This window comes from Leptonotus elevatus, chromosome 7 (assembly GCF_054856555.1).
Source record: "Leptonotus elevatus isolate MCC_2025b chromosome 7, RoL_Lele_1.0, whole genome shotgun sequence".
Classification (NCBI taxonomy): domain Eukaryota; kingdom Metazoa; phylum Chordata; class Actinopteri; order Syngnathiformes; family Syngnathidae; genus Leptonotus; species Leptonotus elevatus.
In genome coordinates, this window is record NC_141245.1 from 4,126,516 (window position 1) to 4,148,012 (window position 21,497).

The following is a 21,497-nucleotide window of genomic DNA, read 5'->3' on the forward strand; positions in this document are numbered from 1 at the left end:
ATGGTATCAAACATCCCTAAGAAAAAATATATACCGTAAAATTCAGTGAATAACATGCATCCATATAATAGGTCCCCTTCAAAATAACCCTTAAAACGCCCCAATTAGCTGGTATCCTTAATATGAATAAATAAAGATTCAAAACATTGCAATAAAGTGTAAAAAAATAAGACGTAAGATGAGCTGTGTTTTAGGTTAGAGTCGCTGTTGTAACTGTTTACTTAACTTGTTGATACTGGAATGTGGCTTTTAAAGCCTCCCAATGATCGTGAACAGCATGAGGATTGATGGATAGATAGATAGATAGTATTGAAATGTTTTATTGTGATTTATACCCAGATATGCATGTCCAAGGTATGTGTGCAATGTGATGGTCTAGTTACAAGACAAACATCTGTTAAACAACACCTCAACATTGGAGTGTTGCCTAGCTCGCAAGTGTAACACTTCAGTATAATACAGTGTACAAAGGTACAACAATTACTTATGTATACAGTCACAATTCTCTAAATACTTATTTTGCTTTTTTTTGCTAAATGATTTGAGTGGTGACTCAAACAGTTAGCACGATTGTCAGTCCTTGTGTCTATTGGAGCTTCTATGGGATTTCTTCTGACTCACTGGCTTAATCCAGGGTGATACAGCTGCTCCAAGAAAAAAAGACAGTGTTGAAAGGCAATATTGCATCTGTACGACGGTGTATTAAGGCCACGTATAAATTAATATTTTTTAGAGGGTGGGGGCAATATTCTGAGAAAAACAGTATTTGTTCTTACAGTTGCTATTATTTTAGTTTATTCTATTCTTTCACTTTCTTATTGTTTTATTTTGTCATTGTCATTTAAAGTTATATTTAAAGTTGAGATTTCAAGGATTTAAAGATTTTATTTTCTCAAAATTCAAGTACGCAAACGTCCAAGGATTTTTTATTTGTTTGTCTTAACACACATTTCCACATGACATGGCACGAAATACAATCCCTGAGGTCCCAGGTTAGTCCAATAAGTCCCAAGACTTGTGAAAATAACACAAGATAAAAATATATAAAAGAAAAGGTTAATGCTTTACAGCAGTTGTAAATCAGTAAGAATTGTTTTACTATTGATAGATAAATCTATACAATAACCTTGAATACTTCATGAAATGAGTGGATAAGGTCATACTAGGGTCTTGTCATTCAAAACAAAGAATCTTAATACTAGCAAAAGTTTGTGCGTAAGAGACACCCACTGAAAATGAATGGGGGCGGGGGGGGGGGGGTGTTGGAATGATTTTATGCATTACATATATTTTTAAATAATCGTCAGATAAATCAGTAATTGGTTGTTGTTTTTCTGCCAAAAATCAGCATCGGACTCAAAAAATGCATATCGGTCGGGGCCTAATTTGTGAGTCTAATAAGGACAAGCAGCATAGAAAAAGAGTACATGAATGGACTCTCCCATTTGCATTCTGAACAATGAAAATGTATTCTTTTTAACTTGAAAATGACCAAAAAGTAAATAAGTCCCATATCATCACTTTATTAGTATTTACACAAATGTCAATGTGTGCAAACATGCCAAGTTTCATTTAAATCAGATATTATTTCTGTATAACTCCTCTATCCTTTGCACTTTTGTGGTCCCTCGAGCCAAAAAAGTACCCTATTCCTAAAACTGAGGAGTCAAAAAGCACTTGGCAAAAAGAATGAGCTACTGTATGACACCTTGCCTCCTGAATCTCCATCTTTCCCCTGATCCTCCAGAATTGTATCAAGTAGGTTTGCTGCTTCCGATTCTACTTGATCGTCATCCAGCACCTCATTGTGTGGTTTGGGGTTTGCCTGTTCTGAATATTGCAGTGGCTCCAGGATCTGTGGCTGAGAATCTATAGCTTGGCTGGACAAAGACTTGGACAAAGGAACATGTACCAGAGAGGACACTGATGGAGTTGTAGACCCTTGGGCAAACTGGACCCCTGAAATCATGGTGGAGATGGTGGTGAGGGGCCGGGTCCACGGGATATAAGCACACCCTAAATCTGGGAGCTCCATCTGAGGAAGGGAGCATGTTGCTGCAGCCACAGGGATGGCCTGGAACAACAAAAACTAATCTGTAAGCAGTGCTAATTCCCTGTTGCTCATTATTATTTTATATAAATTTGATTCTATTTCCAACTACTCACCCCAACGTTAGTGAGCAGCGGTGTCTGTGTATAGGTCAGCATGGTGTAACTGGGGCACATAGTTTGCATGTAGACATCCGCTGTCAAAGTGGGGCCGACTGGGCAGGCCGGTGGCTGAATGGAGGCGACCTGCTGGCCATAGTCAGGTGAGGACCAAGCCGGCTGAAGTCCATTCCTGCTGACAGGGAGCGAAGCGCGCCATTCATCACATACTGGAGACTTTGCTTGGGAGCAGCTGGCTACATCAGCCCCAAAGATTCCTGAATTGAATGAAAATATATACAGTAGAGTAAATCTGGCAAGCCTCACATGCAGGTGTTTGACCGGAAGTCAGATGATTAAATGAGTACCTTGTGTCAATGTTGACTGGTTGTTGTATGTAATCACATCCTAAAAAAATGATACACATTGCAACGATGAGTGGAAAGCTGGAGTGGCTGACTGAAATGTCATGAATTTACAACAGAATCATAATTATAAGTGCTGCTGAACTGTCACATACTATATATATGCAATTTAGTCTTGCACGATTAAAACCAGATGTCAGCTATTGTATATGAAGGGGCTGTGTTCCATAGCACAGCAACAAATAATTAATTCTGTAGCAACCTACATGATAACACTGGGGAACATTTTCTGCTGCTTAGTTTTGAGGGCAGAATCCTAAACTGATCGCAGTAGCTTTTTTTGTTTAGTTTTTTACGTCAAGTGATTGAGCTATAGGATCCCTGTTTTCTTAAAATAATAATAATAATAATAATAATAATAATAATATATTTGTATGTATGTATATAAAACTAAAAAAATCAATAAAAACCCAGAATAAAATTAAATAGAATTTACAACGGTATGCCCATGATTACAAAGTTAAGAGAAAAGCCAGTTCTAATTACAATCAGTGGTACTTTAACTTACTCCCTACTACACTGTGTAAAATAAAATAAAATAAATAAATAAAATAAAAACATGTTAAAAAAACGGTAAACGGTTTGGAATTACTGTAATTCATTTATATAGCACTTTTCCACGTTATGAGGCTCTAAAACTATTTTAGATTTTGACTAGTCATTCATCTTCTGATGACGCAGAATTAGGAGTTCAGTATCTTATTATCTCACAAAGGGGATAGAACCCACAACACCTCAGGGATAGTAGACGACCACGCTACCACTGAGCCACACCACCACTGTTTTTTGTCATTTTAGATCACATGAACTGTATACAGAGGCAGCATCCATAAATCCAATCTTTGCTTTGCATATTATTCACCCTCTCAAGCTTCCCCTTTCCCTATATATCATTAGATATCCTTTCAAAATAAATGTTAATACAATGTCAATGAATGTTACCATCCAATGTTACCAATAATAAAAAAAAACATTAGTCAATTATAACATATATAATTTATCGTAAAATTACAAAATTTTGACTATTTAATTTCTCAGTAATTTAAAATGTTTTTTCCTCTTTTTTCCAGAATTGTATTTATTTATTATTATTTTTTTTTTTTACAGTTTATTCCCTTAAATAACTGACAAATATTTGTGAAATTAAGTTTAATTTGTGAACATATTTTACCAATAAATTTTTTGGGGTGGTGGGGTAGAAGAACATATATTGTGTTTTCACAGTTACAATGATTCCATGTTATTTTAAATTCAGTACATAAGAGCACAGTCTATTTTTGAAAATTAAATATTTAAAAAATATAGGAAAAATCTGTAAATTAAAATAAACATTGAAATTCTGTTATTTTAGGATTTTCAGTGTATGCTAGCTTTCTGTGTGATATTGATAGTACTGACCTACTGGGAGCCGTACACACATCTCACCTCACTGTCTCAATTGTGACTGCACAAAAAAGTTGTCACATACCTGGAGGTGAGTCCAATCGTGACCAGCTCTTCTTACTACATTCTTACTGCAGCTAATCACTGGAATTTTGCGTATTTGGAGGGTAAATTATGGAGAGAAAAAATTGACATGCTAGAAAAAAAAAAGACTGTAATTTTGGAATCAGCATGACAATTTAAATTTTAATCAGCACAAAAATGTAACTCAACAGATTTTTTTCATTTTAGTTCAATCTTTTACATTCATCCCAGTAGCCTCTAAACACAACATAGAGAGCACTAAGACCACAGGATATGCCGACTGAAAACGGGTCTGATAATGTGACCATTTATTTAACAATGCAAAGTACACCAAGTTGTATTATTATTATTATTGCAAAACAATGAAAAATAAAAAATAATTTATAGTTGTAAAGGATGTCATGGTTTTGTCATATTGCTAATTGTGCCATAGTGTTCCAAATGTGTTTACTCTTACTTACTTTGGGAAACTGCTGTCTCTTAAGCATTCACCAAAAAGTTGTCTTGCCAATGAGTGTGTTCTAAAGGATGTGTGTGTGTCTTGTGTGTGTGTGTGGGTGCAATAAAAAGCAAAAGGGCTGGAACTTTGGCAAGGCTGCAGGTTATTTTGCATAGGGCGCTGTGCCCTGTCCCGGAGCCCTGCAGCAAATGGCTGTAACTGTCATGGAAAAACACCTGCATTATATAAGGGCAAAATCCCCCTGTGTTCAGGAAAAGGCTCTGGCTCACGCAGGGCTTTTCTTGTAGCTTTTGTGAATAGCACTAATGATTGGGAATTATACTCAAGCTGTCAAAATGTCAATAACATTTTCAACCTACAACTTCCATGTCACAACATTCAGACCAAATGACTTTGAAATCTGTGTATCAGCCACCAAGTATTAGTGGTTATAAAATAATCACAATGTTGTTCATTCCCAGACCGTTTAAATGAGTAAAAACTCCAAACCAAGCAAAATGCAACTGACTGAAGGAGCATCATTTACCTTTTTGAAACTGAAAGCTACTTCTCAGCTATTGATTAATGCGAAGGGTTACCAGTTTGATGCAGGCTTCTGAAGTAACATATTTTCTCTAATTACCGCTACATTATTAATAATAGTTATAATAATAATAATCAATCATATTAATTTAATTAATGTGAAAACACTGATCATCTTAATGCTTTCTCACAATAATTAGGAAACAGTTAAATAACATACACAATACTGTACTCTACAACATTCTTAGAAAATCGCAATGTCCTATTACTGTTCAGCAGGGGTACTTAACTTGGCAAGAGCCAGACAGATAATGTGAATCACTCAAAGGAGTTCTCGAATGTACAATACTTTAACAACGAATAATTGCCAGATGGGGCCCCTGCCCCTATTGCTGAATAGGTTCTTGCACATATCCGTCTTGTTCGCACCCCACTGCCGACCAAAACAGTTCGACGCATGTCTGTCATTCGCTAGTCAACAAATATTTTCCAGAGCCAAATTTTGTTCACAGTCGGTCCCTAATCATGATGTACTTTTTCAACAGGTCAATGGGCTATTAAAGCAAAACGATGGTGAGGACAGGGAGCATTAGCTGTAGCAACCTCTGAATAGGGTTAAGCCGAAAGGGAAATAAGATTACGCGTGTACTAAAAGCTGTTTCTTGAATGTCACCTTGCTGTTTAGCACTGTTTAGAGCTGTCAGAAATACATTCACACAAATACAACTAACCTATTATAGATCAATACCTTGTCACTCAAACTCAAACAGACCCGTTTCTCAAATCACAGTTTGCTTTAATGGGTACTGGTCATGTGTGGATCTATATGATATGCTTACTGCAGTATGTGTTGTTGCTTTGGTGCTCAGCAGCTCCACACTTCTTTTCCTTCGCAGCAGCTCCTTGACTGGGTCTTTGACTCGAACACCCTGGTATGGTCTGGACCTGCTCACAGGAGCCGGATGGGCTGGAATACCAGAAAAGAGACATGGGTGCAACTTTATTTTCATTTTGTGGACAAATAAGATATGACCACATTTATAATATATGGACTACAAGACTTGACAGAAGGACCAGTTTAGAAGCTGGATATACTGTACTAGACATCAATTGCATACAAAAAGGAAAATAATGAAAATATTGTTACATGAGCTCCTCTGTAACTGCAAATCAAATTGAGCACTGATATTTTGGTAAAAGTTCAGAATTATTGTATTATTGGATGTCATTAGATTTAGTTGAGAGAGAGAGGGAGGATATTGTTGACTCACAGCTACAAATTCTTCTGCCTGCTTTAATGACAACCTAACATCAGTTTTTTACCACAGTAGTTATTCAGGCTTTTCTTAACTTCTACTAGACAAAGTACATGTCCACCACTTTTGTCCATTCATCCTTTTACCGCTTATCCTGTTCAAGTTCTCAGGGAGCTGGACAAAATGATACCAATTCACACTAATATTTACACCCTAACTGTACTTCATGTTTTTAAGTATTCCTCCTCCTGAAATCATACTTCCGAATTCAACCAAATTTGAAGTGAAAACTGATACTAATTGAAATGGAATTGATCTTCCATTATGAAAGCAGACCTCTTTTTGATATTGTACTGTTACTTTGGTGTTCATGTGTGTATACTGTATATGACTTTGCATTAAGAAAAATACACTTCTTAGACCACCCACCAGGCTGTAATGAACTTGCTCCTCTGCGTGCAATTTTTTTTATAAACTGTCATTTTTCTCTAAGTGCGTGTCTTTTCTCGTCTACAAAAGGATTAACATTTTACCCCTCACCAAATCTCGGTTCAGAACTGAAAAATGTATTTTCATTTTTCAGAATTTTTTGTGGCTTTATTTTTTTGCCACACTTATTGCATAACATTTCAAGAGGGAAAATAATAAAAAGAATATAGTAATACAAGTAGTATAATAATGAACTAAGTGGGCTCACACTCAAAGCAATATGGACCGTCACATGTCCAATTACATAAGTGCGTTGTCCCTTTTTGACAAAGCAAATTTGGAATGTTTTATGTTTTACTGTAGTTAAAACGATACTTGGCTCATTTAGCCATTTTCAATAGTAAGGAGTTAATATTTTGTCTATAATTAATTTGATAAATTCTTGATGCACAATTAATACCTTCAAGAAAACATTTTGACTGAAAATGACACCACACGTGCACAGAGCTCAGGTAACGACCAATCATGCAACAACAACTTCGCAAACGTAGTTAGCTCTGCTTACAGCTAGTGTTCGACCCAATGGATCGACCGCCGCTTATCTTCCACAGCTAGGGCTGCAGGTGGTCGCCACCGAGTCCCGTACTTCAGGCTCCCGCTGCTTGCCACCCTCGGCTTTGCTCTCGAAAGCTTTTACTAGCTTCCTTCCACTGCTATATAAAGATGACTTGACTAGCCACTCTTGTTAGCCGCTTGATCCAGCCTGTTGCTCAGCTAACTCCCACTAGACACTCGCGTTAGCTAGCTCGGTCATTCGGTGTCACTTGCCGGGCTTCTCCCTGGCTGCCAAGTCGCTGTTGCTTGCCAAGATGCTCCCTCGCTCATGCCAAATAATAATATTGGTGGTAGACTTGCGAAGCATGGTCTCTCTGAGTCACCATAGTTTGTGTGCTTTGAAATGCATGTGCTTCGACTGTATTATAGTATTTGGCGACATCTAGTGGTCAACTTTTACACACTGTACCTTTTAATGTATTAATTGTACATAAAAAATAATTACAAATTAATTCTCGACAAAATGATAACTTTTATTTCTGAAAATGGCTAAATGAGTCAAGTATCCCTTTAACTTCCTTTTACACATTTGACAAGTTACAATGTTTAAAAAGTGAGATGCTCCATCTATGATGCAAATCCTGCCTTGGGTCAGGGGTGAGCTGGGGACTATATCAGTTGACATGCTAGAGGCGCAAAATTACAACAGACATGCCAATCTCAGGGTGCACGTAGACAAAAAGCCTTTCGTATTCAAACCAAGTCTTGAATGAACCTGACATGCATGTTTTTGGAATGCAGGAGACAGTTTCCGAAATAATGCAAGCAGGCTGACTCCACACAGAAAGGTCAGAGATAAGATACCTAAAACCTTTGACTGCGAGGCAGACCTAGCATGCTGGCGGGAAAGAGGCCAGGTATTTATTTTCTACCCTGCTGCTCCTTTTTTATTACAGAGAAGAATGATCTTATCTCAGCTGGTTTATGAGAGGTGAAATGTGGTGTACACCTGTGCCTGATCACCTGTCGTTTTCAGGATATAATAAACAGGCCATTGAAAGAACCACTTTCATACACGGGTTTCATACGTGGACAGCGGCAGGACCACACCGCCACCATTGTATAGTGTCCTCTGCCAAATGGCTATTCAGAGAGGGACAACATACAGTTCTAGCGTTCTCAACTAGAAAATGTATACATTTTCACAAAGTGCCCCATCCAAGTCATGGAGATATTCTAAGTCCACTGCAGTTCAAACATGGTTGAAGTTGTGGTTCACGACATCAACCCAGCCAGAAAATGTCAAACCCTTACCAGCTCTATGACAATGAGTTGGAATGTGAGGGCTGACTGTTGGGGTGAGACTGTGAAGTTGGTGGCCAACACTTAAGACAGAGAAAATAAATCAATTTAACGCCCACGTTCCCACTGTCAATATGTAGGTTACAACTTATGGAACGGGCCCAGAGTCAGAAAAGAGCAAACACATTGTTGCAATTGCTTTATCTTTGTGAGTAATCACAGTCACCCCACCATTACTTGACTTGACCTGATGACTGAAAGTTGGTGGCCAACACTTAAGACAGAGAAAATAAATCAATTTAACGCCCACGTTCCCACTGTCAATATGTAGGCTACAACTTATGGAACGGGCCCAGAGTCAGAAAAGAGCAAACACATTGTTGCAATTGCTTTATCTTTGTGAGTAATCACAGTCACCCCACCATTACTTGACTTGACCTGATGACTGAAAGGCATAGCTGTTTCTTGCTATAGGCCAAGTAGGCGGCTGCCTAGGGCCCCCAAGCCACCAGGGGACCCCCAAGCTCTATGTGTAGTCTTACCTGAGGACAATAAAATGTCCTGTCTTTATCTGTCTCTAATATTTGTTTATTACATGGCTTTTATGATTAAAAAATAAACATAGGTTATAAATAAAATAAACTGTGATGATACGCAGTGGCTGGTGTTTTTGTGTTACACAGTTAGTGACGTAGAGCCTCTACGTCACTAAGTGTGTGAAAATGATTGACAGCTATCCATCTACCTTTCCCGTTAGCGGCAGTACTTATCAAAACAGACAGTGTAATGGCATCTAAAATAAGTTATCTCAGCGGCGCGAAAAAACTGAAGAAAAAGAAAACTGAAGGAAAAAACGGTCAAAGGAGAAAGGTTGGCACTTGTTGGTGTTGGATAGTTTGAGGCGAAACTCATTTTTATTTTATTTTTAGCAAGTTTGTTTATTTATTTTGCTAGCCAGCTCGCTAGCCTCGGGCAAGCGTTGAAAAGACACTGTACATCACAATTTTTAATATAATTCTAATAATAATAATATTCTGTATTACTGCAATATTACTGTAAATAAATAAATAAATTGGAATATTCATTCATGGTCTATTTGCTTGATAACCTAAGGAGCTATTTTAATATAGCTTGTTTTCCTTGCACTTTAGAATTGAGTTTGTTTTGTTGTGTTTTATTTAAATTAAACATTTGTCTGAATACTCAAAAGCTGTGTTATTTATTGATGTAAAAATGACTGTCAACTTAAGATGTTTAATTTTAACTGTAGTCTGTTTTGCTCATAAAGTCTAATAGATGGTGGTATCTTAGGAGACCATCTAAAGGGTTAAGAATCTTTTCATTGTAGTTTGGCAAACTAGGGGCTCCCAAACAGCATTTTGCCTAGGGCCCCCATGAAGCTAGAAACGGCCCTGCTGAAAGGTCAAGCATGCAATGTCACGAGGTGCTGACTTGAGATCTTGTAGCCATTTGGAATAAGGGCTTCACTGACATTTTCAACATCTCACCGTCATGCCATGTTTCATCCTGATTCAAGTCCTCCGCTATTGTGCCTGTCCCCAAGAACTCACATATTACAGACCTGTGGCGCTGACATCTGTAGTCATGAAGTCTTTTGAGTGTGTTGTCCTCACTTCAAGTCAATCACAACTTGAGGTGATGGAGAACTGCTGCAGTTCCCCTAGAGAGCCAGCAAATGCAGTCAACTTGACCCTGCACAGCATACCACTACTGCTAGACCCCTCTGGAAACCACGTTCATGTTTTTGGACTTCAGCTTGGCCGTCAACTCCATCTTCCCAGCTCTAATCTGAGACATGCTGTTCCAGCTCAACATGCCCAAATCCCTCTGCAGTTGGATTACAGACTAAATGACTTACTGTAAGTAACTGCAGCTGGGGAATACCATCTCGGACACAAGGACCATCAGCACCAGTGTACTTTCTCCCCAGCTCATCTCCTGTACATCAACTGCTGCATCCTTTAGTCTGTAAAACTGATCAGGCTTATGTCAGTCGGTGTCAGCCTAGTGGAAGGAGGTGCACCAGCTGGTGTCCTGGTGCAACTGGGATCTTAACATCCAGACAACAAATGAGATGACCGCAGACTAAAGAAAGGTCACAGGTCCACGATGCCCCTTCACCCTCACAGACTCCTCCAGCTTCAGTCTAGACTCTTTCCACTTCCTGGGCACCACCATCAACCAGAATCACACGTGGGTGTCGACCATCATCTCCCTCATCACAAAGGCCCATCTGAGCATGTTCTTCCTGAGACAGCTGAGCATACTCTAGCTGCCGGCCAAGATGAGGTGGTGCAGCTCTACAAGGCCATCATCGAGTCCATCCTCACCTCCCTTCTAACGCTGCCAGGAACAAGCACAGACTGCGCTGCTGAGAAGGTGATCGGCTGTAAGCTCCCAGAACCTATAAGTGTCCACGACCTGGGGGCGTGGAGGTCAGATTGCAGCTGCCCCTACTTACCCTGGCCTGGACACAGTTTGTTCGCACCTCTCCCCTCAGGCAGGAGGCTACGGTCAATTCGGACCATATCTCCCGCCACATGAACAGCTTCTTCCCCACGACTATCAGGCTTATGAACACTACATAAACCGACATCACTTAAAACTTCACACCTCCACTACTGCACATTGTTTTATTTTTATTAATTTACTTATGCTTTATTTTATTATGACCATTTGTGATTTTTGTTGCCCCATCAGCTTGAAAAAAAAAATCCTAGATGTGAATGTACAAATACAATAATTGAACTGATTCTGGTTTCCAATACACTCCTTATGCTGTGCCAATCTAGCCTGGCAGGCCGCACCAGCTTTTTTGAACAAAAGAAAGTTGGTCGTTTAAAGCTATTTCAGCCCAGCTCAAACCGAACCGTACAATCAAATTTATTTATTTACTGTAACGTATTCTTTGGGAGAAATGTCACACTTCGGTGCCCGAAGTCTATCATCATAGCTTTCTGTGATGTTTATCGACATCAAATGAAGTGAAATCCTTGGTTCTCCAGAAAACGCTGTTTTATTAATCCAACAGGCAACATAACACACACACATCCCACAGCCAACTGCCTTAACTCCCATCATAGCTTGCGAGAGCCAGTGTATACTTCACGGACAATAGTAATTCCCATACATCACACTTTCAAAATGTTGCGTGGGAAAGACGATAGTTTGTTTCATTCAGCATTTAACACCCTTTTAAATTACCAGAAACTCATGGAGTCATTAAAACCCCAGCAGCTGACAGCCATAGAAGCATTTCTTTGAAAAGAAGACATGTTTGCCTTGCCTCCCACGAGCTTTGAAAGAGTTGAATCTCTCAGTTAGCGCTACCTGTTTCAAATAAGGTGTTGCACATCAAAAGAGAGCCACTTATGACACCATGACTCATCAAGTTTTTACTGCAACAAGAACTGAAGTCATTCACTACTGTCTCATTAAGTGCATTTCCATTACCCTCAGTTTTGCCCACAAGACAAATTACGCAAAAGCAAGCTGGTAATGGCAACACGTGATTTTCGAAAAAACTCTCAATTATTGCAAAAAAGTTTTAACGCTCTCATGAGGTGGCTTTTGAGGCGTGTCGAAATAGAAGTGTTTCACAAAAGTGTAATGGGCATTTTGCGCATTCCCTGTAGTCACATGACCCCCGCCCGGTCATGGAGGAAAGTACAGGGCCACTTGCTTTCGTGTCGGAACTGCCTAATGAGGGATGACAAGTCTTTTTAAACACAAAGCGATTTAGCTATAAAGCCAAGGCCGCCATTCCATGCATGCTGCATATCGTTGCATGATAAATGGCCGTTCACCCGGGTAACGAGCAATTAAACGACGTATGGCGCACGTCGTCGTTGAAATCCGTTTTCTCCGTCTGCACCATAACACGAGTTATAAGCGCGTGCACACACAACACCAAATGCCCGAACCTGCCCGATAAGGGGAAAGAGATGTTTTTAAAATAATCTTAACAACTCCGGGTGTCCGTCTTCCGTAAACATTATGAGCACCTCCTACAGAACTGTGAGATCTTTTTTTTTCTTCTTCTTCTAAGAGCTCAGTATTGTTCATTCGTTAATTTTACCGATTTGACATGTCATCATCATTGCTCTTTTTAAATAATGTATTTTTTTATTTTTTTATTATTATTTTGTATGTGGGTGAGTATGTGTATGTGCGTGCGTGTGTGTGTGCGTGTGAGTGTGTGTGTATTCATTAGTTCACCAAAAACCTATTCAAAAATCCCATACCGTTCACCTAAACCGAACACCGCCGTCAGGAGACCCGAGGAAGGACCAAAGAAAAGAAAGGAAAGTGAAATCCAGCACCGACCAGACACCACCCACCACCCACCGGGCCACCAACCAGAGTCCTTTACCAACCCCAGAAAAATCTAAATTCCAACAAATCAGGGAGACCTCAAGAGACCAAAGGAGAGACTGAGGAAAGGAAGGAAGGACAGACAAAGCAGAGTGAGATCCACAGACACCAGCCTCCACCGATTCAATGACCTGAGGAAGAAGCAGATTGTGTCTGAGTTTCGATAGATGCTGGTGTGGTGGATCTGGCATGCATGAAAATCTCCACCAAAGAGGGGAGTCGTCGACCCCTGCCAGGACAGAGCAAGCACAACACCTCAGGGCCCCCCAGGCCGTGGCAGCGCCAAAGGACGACCCCCGGGCCCCGCCAGGGCCACCGGCCGGAGAGCAAACCCAGGAGCAGGAGCGCCCCCCACCGCAACACGGCCCACGCCCCCAACCCAACGCAGCAGGACGGGGCACTGCAGGCCCGCCAGGCACCCCACCGGTCCACAGCCCCCGCTCCCCCACCGATGTCCCCCCCCCCCCCCCCCCCCCACACACACACACAGTTGTGTGGTGCATTAATATTGGAGGGGAGTTGTAGGGCGAAGACGGTGTTTCCACCCTACCCCACCCCCCCAAAGTGTGTTATGTGCCCTGTATGTCTATAAAAGTGTATTGTGCAAAACTAGTGCAGTGAGTTAAGAGGAGCGACCAGCGACATGAATTTCATAGTTATGTTAGTAACAACCAAATAAATAATATAGAGCAAACTTGTCACTATAGTCAGGGTTCCTCATAAGAGTTTAAAATCTGTTTTTCCACAGTTGAAAAGGAACTGTTACGGTGTGGTCACGGAGCGGCGTGGTGTCTGTCGGCGTGTGAAGTGGAGGACCCAAAATGCAGGGAGGCAGGAGAACCACAGCAGGAGTGCGGGCGAGACTGACGTGCTTTATTTTACAGAAAACACTAACCAGGGTACTGGTTAATGCTAACTAAACAACAAACTGAAAAGACACAAAATCAAAATGACAGACAGAACTCCGGGGGTGCACGCGGCAATGATCCCACGCCGACTGATCACCACCCTGGAACTAAATACACCCACACTAATTGGGTAACTAGCCACACCTGGGGCCAGGCACTAGTGGCTGAGGGCCCGGATTGGTCAACCCGCGGAAGTGCTGGAACCCACTCAGGACCAATCGGGACCCTCAACCAAAACCAGATCTTCCCAGACATGACAGGAACACACTGTTATTGTGTATTCGAGCAAAGGAGAAGAACCGAATTTCCCCATTGTGGGGTCAATAAAGATTAGCTTATCTTAAATAGGATCACCTCTTAAAGAGACCACTCAGCATCATGAAGTACTTAACACAGTCTTTCCATTCCAGTTAGTTCCCATTGTGTCATTTTATGAATGATGAATTTTGTACTGTATACCTTAATTTGAGTCAAGCAAAACGATAAAACTATTTTGCCTCTAAAACTAATTTGTTTTCTGCTTTGTAATACAACTAAATAATTAAGTGCATTATAATTGTTAAACAACAAATTAAAAAATTATGCCAACATTAATAATCATATTTCAACATGTCATCTTATTTTAGTAGGAATCATCCTTTTGGTTAAAGCCCTTCTACATGCTGGCCTGTTGACTATTACAGATATACAGTATGACATAATGGCATAGATCTTGCAAGATAGTCTAATAAACTTGTTAAGCACTGTACACATACACCTTATTAATGTGAATGGACTGTGTACATTGAAATTTATTTATCTGCAAGGTATTTTGTTAAGTTTAATATTCAGCTGTCTATGCTGATTTCACGGCCTGGTCACCCTTACGAAAAAAATATTTTTGATCTCAATCACCATTTTCACCTGGTCAAATAAAGGATAAGTTAAAAAACACATTCTACAAACCTAATCGTTAGTATTTCACCAGAGTGACAGTTGAGAACAGGAACTGTCTCCTTGTCACTTCTACTGCTGTGACAGACCTTTAACCCCTAGAGGGTGTTTGCAGCTCTCGCAGTGATAAAGGTGAAAGGGCAAGTGTCCATAGTGCCGCTGGGTATGTGCGTCCACTTAATCTCTATTGTAAAGGTGAGATGGTTCTGACTGTTTTCCCTTTGTTCTTATCAGCAGCTGATGGGCGACTGATAACATTCTACATGTCAGACATTACAATTTCGGTGTAAACATGTGGTCAAGGTTGAGAATTTGTAACGTTTGTTTTGCTTTTTTTTGTTGACTAAATGATGGAGTTGTTAATGGTATTCATTTTGAACATCCATTAAAGTAAATTGATATCTTTCCTTGCCAATCTTTGGATAAATGTATTGTTATGTGATATATTCATATGAATAGTTACAATAAAAATCAAGTGAATGTTTAGTTTTTTTCCAGGATGACTGACAGTTGCAGTTCACTTGACTTCTGTGCTGGCAGTGTGGGTTCAGTTCCCACTCAGAGAGTGTGAATCTGTCTTTACACTAAATGAGCCCTGCGATTGACTGCCGGCCAGCCCATGTTAAAGTCTGGCTTTTGCCTGACAACATGTGGGATGGGTGTCAGTTAGTTCCCCGTGACCCTCAACAGAATCAACGAGATTAAAAATAAAAATAAAAACGAATGGATGGGAATTATTTGTAATTATTGTAAAGGTCACGGTGAGCACAAGAAAAGAAGATTATGCACAATCCTGTTGAATTCTCAGTGGGGTTTTCCCAATATAAACTGTTCTGAATCACGTGGTGAACTTTAAATGTGCATAGGCGCAGGAATGATAACATCAGCAACGAGTGAATGGAATGGACTGTAAACAGAGACTTGATATTGGCCCTGATTACATCCACAGATTCACAGCAGTGATATTTTACAGTGCATGTGCTGTTCTGCTGGGAAATGAAATGTCAAGAGGTTGTCTATAAAATATTTCATTATTACATCTTGGGAAGTAGTAATGTGTCAGAAAATTATACATGATTATAGTTTAGCTTTATACTGTAAGTGATAATACCTGCATATTTTGTCTTTCAACAAAAACAATCCCCTTTTAATTCTGAAAATATATGAACAGAAAATTCTCAATCACAAATCCCACATGATAAAAGCACACAGATAACTGAAGAGGGATTCACTTGAGTCAAAAAGAGGAAGCGCCACAGGTGCACAGTAATTTACAAAGATGAAGGCTTACTACTTTTTTGCATATCAAGATTAAAATCCATTTTTAATGTGAAGCCATTTGTCAAATGATCACCGTTCTCAAAGAGCTCCACAAACGTTCTAAACTACGAAACAACACTTGTGTAAAAGTGACTGCAGCTGTTAAGTGGTAAAAACTTCCCAAAAGTACATTTAAAAAAAATTAAACAAAGAGATGTAAGATCAAAGTTACATTGAAATAGCAAGAATTCTGATCACGGTAAAAATCTAGATCCTGATATTGCAAAGTTGGATTTTTTACTATTGCACTGGTTTTCATCATATGATAGGTAAGCTATCAATTATATGTTGTCATAACACAATAATGTGTTGGCTTTGTGTACTTTTTAAAAAAATTTAATTTCATGAATCCCACACACATAACTAAAGTGCTTGAGTCAAAAAGGAAGCGCCAATGTCAAAGTGAAACGCTATTGCTGCTGCAATCATTATCTCAGGAAACACACACATCATTACATCAATTAACATTGCAACCAAATAAACAATTGTATAAAACGGAGAAGCTTATGATGGAAATACGTGACATATTATTACAAACAATTTCATGTGTTATACTTACATTTGTCTAAGTGCATACTGCTGATGTTGCGAGGCAAATCAAGCAAATCAAAGAGAGGTGCTGCTTTTTAACAGGCAAACAATTCTCCTGGGATGTTGCAGCTTCTACAAGTCATGCTTCTACTTTTAGCACTGATAGCAGTATAGCCAATCAACGCTCTTTTTGTTTTTCACCAGAGATATGAATCATTTCAAGATACATGAAACTAAACACAAAGTTTTACTGTTAGATTTCTATACATGAAATCTGGCAAAATTGTGCATGAGTGCAACAAATGGGGGGGGGGTCGTGTCGGGGTGGGGGGGCACTCCGGGCTCCCGGGTTTGCTCTCCAGCCAGTGGCCCCCCACGGGGCCCGTGTGTTGTGCCCTGGCGCTACCGCGGCCTGGGGGGCCCTGGGGGTTGCGCTTGCCCTGTCTGGGTGGGGTCGACGGCAGTTACCATAGCAACATTGTCCATGAATCAAACCTGGTCGGTGGCAGGTTTTTCACAATGAGCACCAAGGTTTTCTCTGTCCCCGCCTCCTTTCAGCTACACACGGCATTTCATTTCCTCATTCATGCGGCGAGTTTTTGCGTAAATACGCCTATAGTCTATAGCGTAAAGTCCACTTTTGTTACGAACATGGCATATGCTTTTGACAGTGACCCTATTGATGAAGGTAACGCATTACTGCGCAGGGAATTAAATATTCGTGCGAGATTGTTATCAGACCACGCATAGATATGCTGGCATTTCTGGACAGTTATCTTTTTGAGCGGTACCATTTCACATCACAGTCCATCATCTACATACACAACCTAATCCGTCCTTACATTTGCAACATTACCAGCCATAGTCATGCGCTCACACACTCACACGCTCACAGCATATATTGTGTGTTGCGCTCAGTTTTTTTTATTATAACCGTTTGAATAACATTTTTATATTTAATCAAGTCAGTGTACTAAACCTAAATGAAAACAATGGAAACACCTAAATGAAATTAATTAATGCTACAATTCAACAGATTTCCCCTGTAATATTATTGTGATTGCAAAGGACTACATTTAGATTTACGCAGCAACGGTCTCCCACGCCGCCTTCCTCTATGGGTAGCTGCTTCGGTGTTGCATTTTTTGTCCTAAAAGACATGTTCAAATTTGCCATATGGTCGCATTAAGATTTTCAGTTGAGAGGGGTAAAAAAGAAAAGAAATGCGGAAGAACTAAACTACTCTGTGTTGACATAACTACCTCAAATCAGCTGTTCTGGAAGTTTCCTCTCTCAGGGGTTAGTCTCTGTGTTTTTGAACATGCTTTGTAAAATGGACCCCTGGTCTCAAAATAACCCAAGATTATTTGTCTCTAATTCACAAATGATTTCTATACACATCTGCATCTTCACCAGCACGTCTGCCTGGCTCCACTGAATGATTCTTCACATTAGAATTACTTCAAGCCTTTCCTATGTTTGGGCTACATTCTTTAATTCTCCTTGTATTTAAATTCCAGTTTTTGTAAGACAAAAGCTTCATATTAGGATGAGTTGGGTATAGAGGAACTTGAGTAGCCTAAACTCAATGTGACAAAACGTATTTGAGAGATTGTGACATTGTTTTTGTGACAAGAGAGCAATTACTGTAAAGGCATGCTGTGGGTGGTAAAGTTGTAAATTGTGGGGAATGTAGCACTTGCTCATGGGGGGGATTGTACTTTTGCAGTGATGGGAACAAATATGAAGAATTGGATGGCATAAGTTAAGGCTTGTTCAGAGCAATATTTTGAGATAAATAAATCCTCGTGCCAGTGTAAAGGAGCCAGTATGAGAGATTCCCGACTCAAGCGTGATATCTCGCTCATATTGCTATCAGTGCTGGCATGTTTGAGCGTGTCAGTAATTAATTTGTGCTTTTTGAGCTGAGAAACTACATTTAAATTTTGCAACATAGCTCAGCTCGAGGCATCGTTTGATCACGTTGTGCTTCTATGACGTACTTGGTACCTGACTTCTTTGCCAACAGCGTCAGTTCAGTTCTCACTCAGCGATTGTGGGAATGTGAGGGTCTGTGATTGTGGTGACTATGCAAACTGTGGTATGTAATCAGCTGAGATGGCTCTCCAACCAAGTGATAGTTTATCCACAAAAACTCACAAATGAAAACTTTATATTCCCAAGATGGTATATTTGTTTTATGTGCTCAGTATAGTAGAGACATGCATTTGTGTGGCCAAAAAAAATGACTACTGATTCAGTTTCTTGGTGCATTAAAATCATGAAAACAGTATGCCTGTTCCCATTTAAATGCGAACTGGTTGGCCCCACCTTGTCTGTTGCAGTTGTCCTCAGACACTCTGTCTAATGCCTCTTGCTTCATTAATGTATGTTTGAATGTGTCCTAAATGTCCTAAAAGAAATACGTATTACCAAGCTTTCTAAATAGTGTTAGCAGATATTCTAATTTCCGATTTTTGGGGATTAAAAGGGTTAAGCACAATTTTAGAATTAGCCAACATTTCATTACTGCAATCAACATGTTTTGTTCTGTTTTGCCTCAGTTTTTTCCCCAAGTCTTACCTTTATGACTTTTGATCATGCAATCATTTGGCAGTGCAGTCATCCATTAAACAGAGAAGTGAAGATTGTAACATTGGTAGTAGCACGCACGCCTAAGGCAAGTGAAATATATTTTTTAAGGTCCAAATACAGGTAAGTGGGAAAAAAAACAATGCAGGAAAAGTCATGATGATTCATATCTGATGCTCCTGTTTCATCTTTAGCTTGAAGGCCATCAATGTATTAAAGTTAAACATCAGGCTTTAAACGAGAATTCCAAGCTGCACCACCTTTTCCACCCTTATCTTATCTGTTTAAACAATGTATTTGAAGCTTTGCATAAACACAAATGATAAAATACACTACAGTGTAATGAGAGTCAGAACAGCTGCAGAGATCTGGTCTAAATTCAGTCTTTGCTTTTTGATGGGCCCGAAAGGATTGACTGTATGCGACAGCAAAGAGGGAAACACCTGCATGTACTTCAGGGTTCACTGGCCTCAAATGCAAAACAAGACAAACAAATAAATATAGAAATAAGAAATGACAAACTGATGATAGGTATTTCAATTTTTGGGTATATGTTGTCATACAACTATTGTGATAGTGTGATTTCTACAAATAAATAAAGAAATATTTTTTTTTACAAATGCTCATAACACATGTAGTCTGATGATTTGAACTATGTGTTTTTTACAGTCTTTTATGATCCAAATACTGTACGTGGAAAGTTGGGAACCGTACAAACGTGACACTCAAAATACTCTCTTTTCTGCTAGGTTTTGACTGTTGTGTCCTTGAGTTTGTGCTTATAGAAGGCCAAAGCAGAGACTTTTTGATAATAATTGGCATTTGTGACTATTCAAAGCAAGGCATAGCAGTTTTATATCTACAGCATGTCATACACAAAACACCTACAAGCATCAACAAACAACAGTTAATGACATTCAGAATTAAAGCAGAGAACTAAAGTAAAATTACTAAAAGAACGTACATTGACAATGTAAAAAGAAAACTTTAAAAACGTTTAAAAGTAGAGAAATAAGACAAGCTTTCTGAAGTAATTAAAATGATTTTTTTTTTTATGTTTAATAGACCTTAATCAAAGATCTAGGGCAAAAGCAAAGTTTTTAACCTGGATTTAAAAGGGCTGACTTAACTTCTGGTGGCATCTTATTCCATTTGTGTGCAGCATAACAGCTAAATGCAGCTTCACCATGTTACTTTGAACTCTAGGTTCCACCAATTGACCAAAGTCTGCAGAACTCAGAGCCCTACTGGGTTTATATTCAATTAGCATTCAAAATGAACTGCTCGCTCTGTTTTAGCAGCACAGCCAATGAAATTGTGAAAGTGTTGAGAATTTCAATGTATTTGTAAGAGTCTATTTCGAATTTTAAGATAGAACAAGAAAACACTAGAAGCTTTTACTATAATATCCTTTACACTGTCATCTTTTATGGTCCAGTGGCTTGTCACTGGAACAGTACGCCTAAAGTGCTTTCCATTACAGGTTCGCAAGGCCTGGCCTTCGTTGCTTCTCTATTGAATTGAATACATGAATTGGGGCAGGACTCAGGCTTGATCAACTGAACTGTACAAACCTCCACTGTACACTTGCAGCATGGGGGGGCTCTGCCACAGTTTCAGCCACGGGTTTTGTGGCAAGTTTTCTTTCTTTTGGTATTTTTCTAGATGGGTCCTTTTCAGCACAGAATGCTCCATACGTTTTGGAGAGGCTAGGGATAGATTGTATAGCGGGGTGATTGATTTGATGGGAGTATCCTCTGTTGCCCCCGGGGTGTCGGTCAGGACATATTTGACAGGAGAGTTAAGATGGGGTTTGGCATCTTTAATCCCGTTGCAGGCACAGGCAAGGAACAGTACAAGCAACTTGCTGTACAGCATGCAGGCATGGACTGCAAGAGCAGGATACAGGCACTGAGTCCTTATTATGAAAATGTGTGGGAAAGTAAGTGTGAGTGTTTGTGGTTATGCAATAAACAAGAAAACAATGCTGTTTATTAGTTTAAATAACATTCTTTCAATGTCATAAATACTGCAATGATATATAACGCTGCACACATATTGTATTTTCTTGAGAATATTATACGCACAATTTTCAAAGGCTTCACCGTTGTACTCTTGTATTCTAGTCTCCCCGGACTTGCTTATATCCATGCTCAAAAATAGAAGTATTACCCACATTGTAATTTGAGAGATTAGGATTTCTTGATTTGAGACACGTGTGGAATCAGGGTCTCTACCAGTCCTGTCCCTGCAT

General features: G+C 39.6%; 1 protein-coding gene across 1 annotated transcript; it reads right to left on the reverse strand.

The window, feature by feature from the left end:
* Nucleotides 1–1,503: 1,503 nt before the first annotated feature.
* pou2af1 (POU class 2 homeobox associating factor 1) lies at nt 1,504–16,704 on the reverse strand. Its single transcript, XM_086080774.1, has 5 exons — nt 16,680–16,704; nt 5,862–5,989; nt 2,517–2,556; nt 2,167–2,426; nt 1,504–2,074 (listed from the first exon to the last, which is right to left on the reverse strand). Exons 1-5 carry the CDS (start codon nt 16,693–16,695, stop codon nt 1,667–1,669), a joined length of 852 nt encoding a protein of 283 aa, XP_085936900.1. The 5' UTR covers nt 16,696–16,704; the 3' UTR covers nt 1,504–1,666.
* Between the last annotated feature and the right edge of the window lie 4,793 nt (nt 16,705–21,497).

Bases quoted from the DNA above. Each gene is read 5' to 3' on its own strand.
- pou2af1 (XM_086080774.1), bottom strand. The intron at 2,557-5,861 runs GTAAGCATATCA...TCATTTTTTTAG, and splicing joins AAGCAACAACACATACTGCA to GATGTGATTACATACAACAA. The intron at 2,075-2,166 runs GTGAGTAGTTGG...TTGTTGTTCCAG, and splicing joins CGCTGCTCACTAACGTTGGG to GCCATCCCTGTGGCTGCAGC.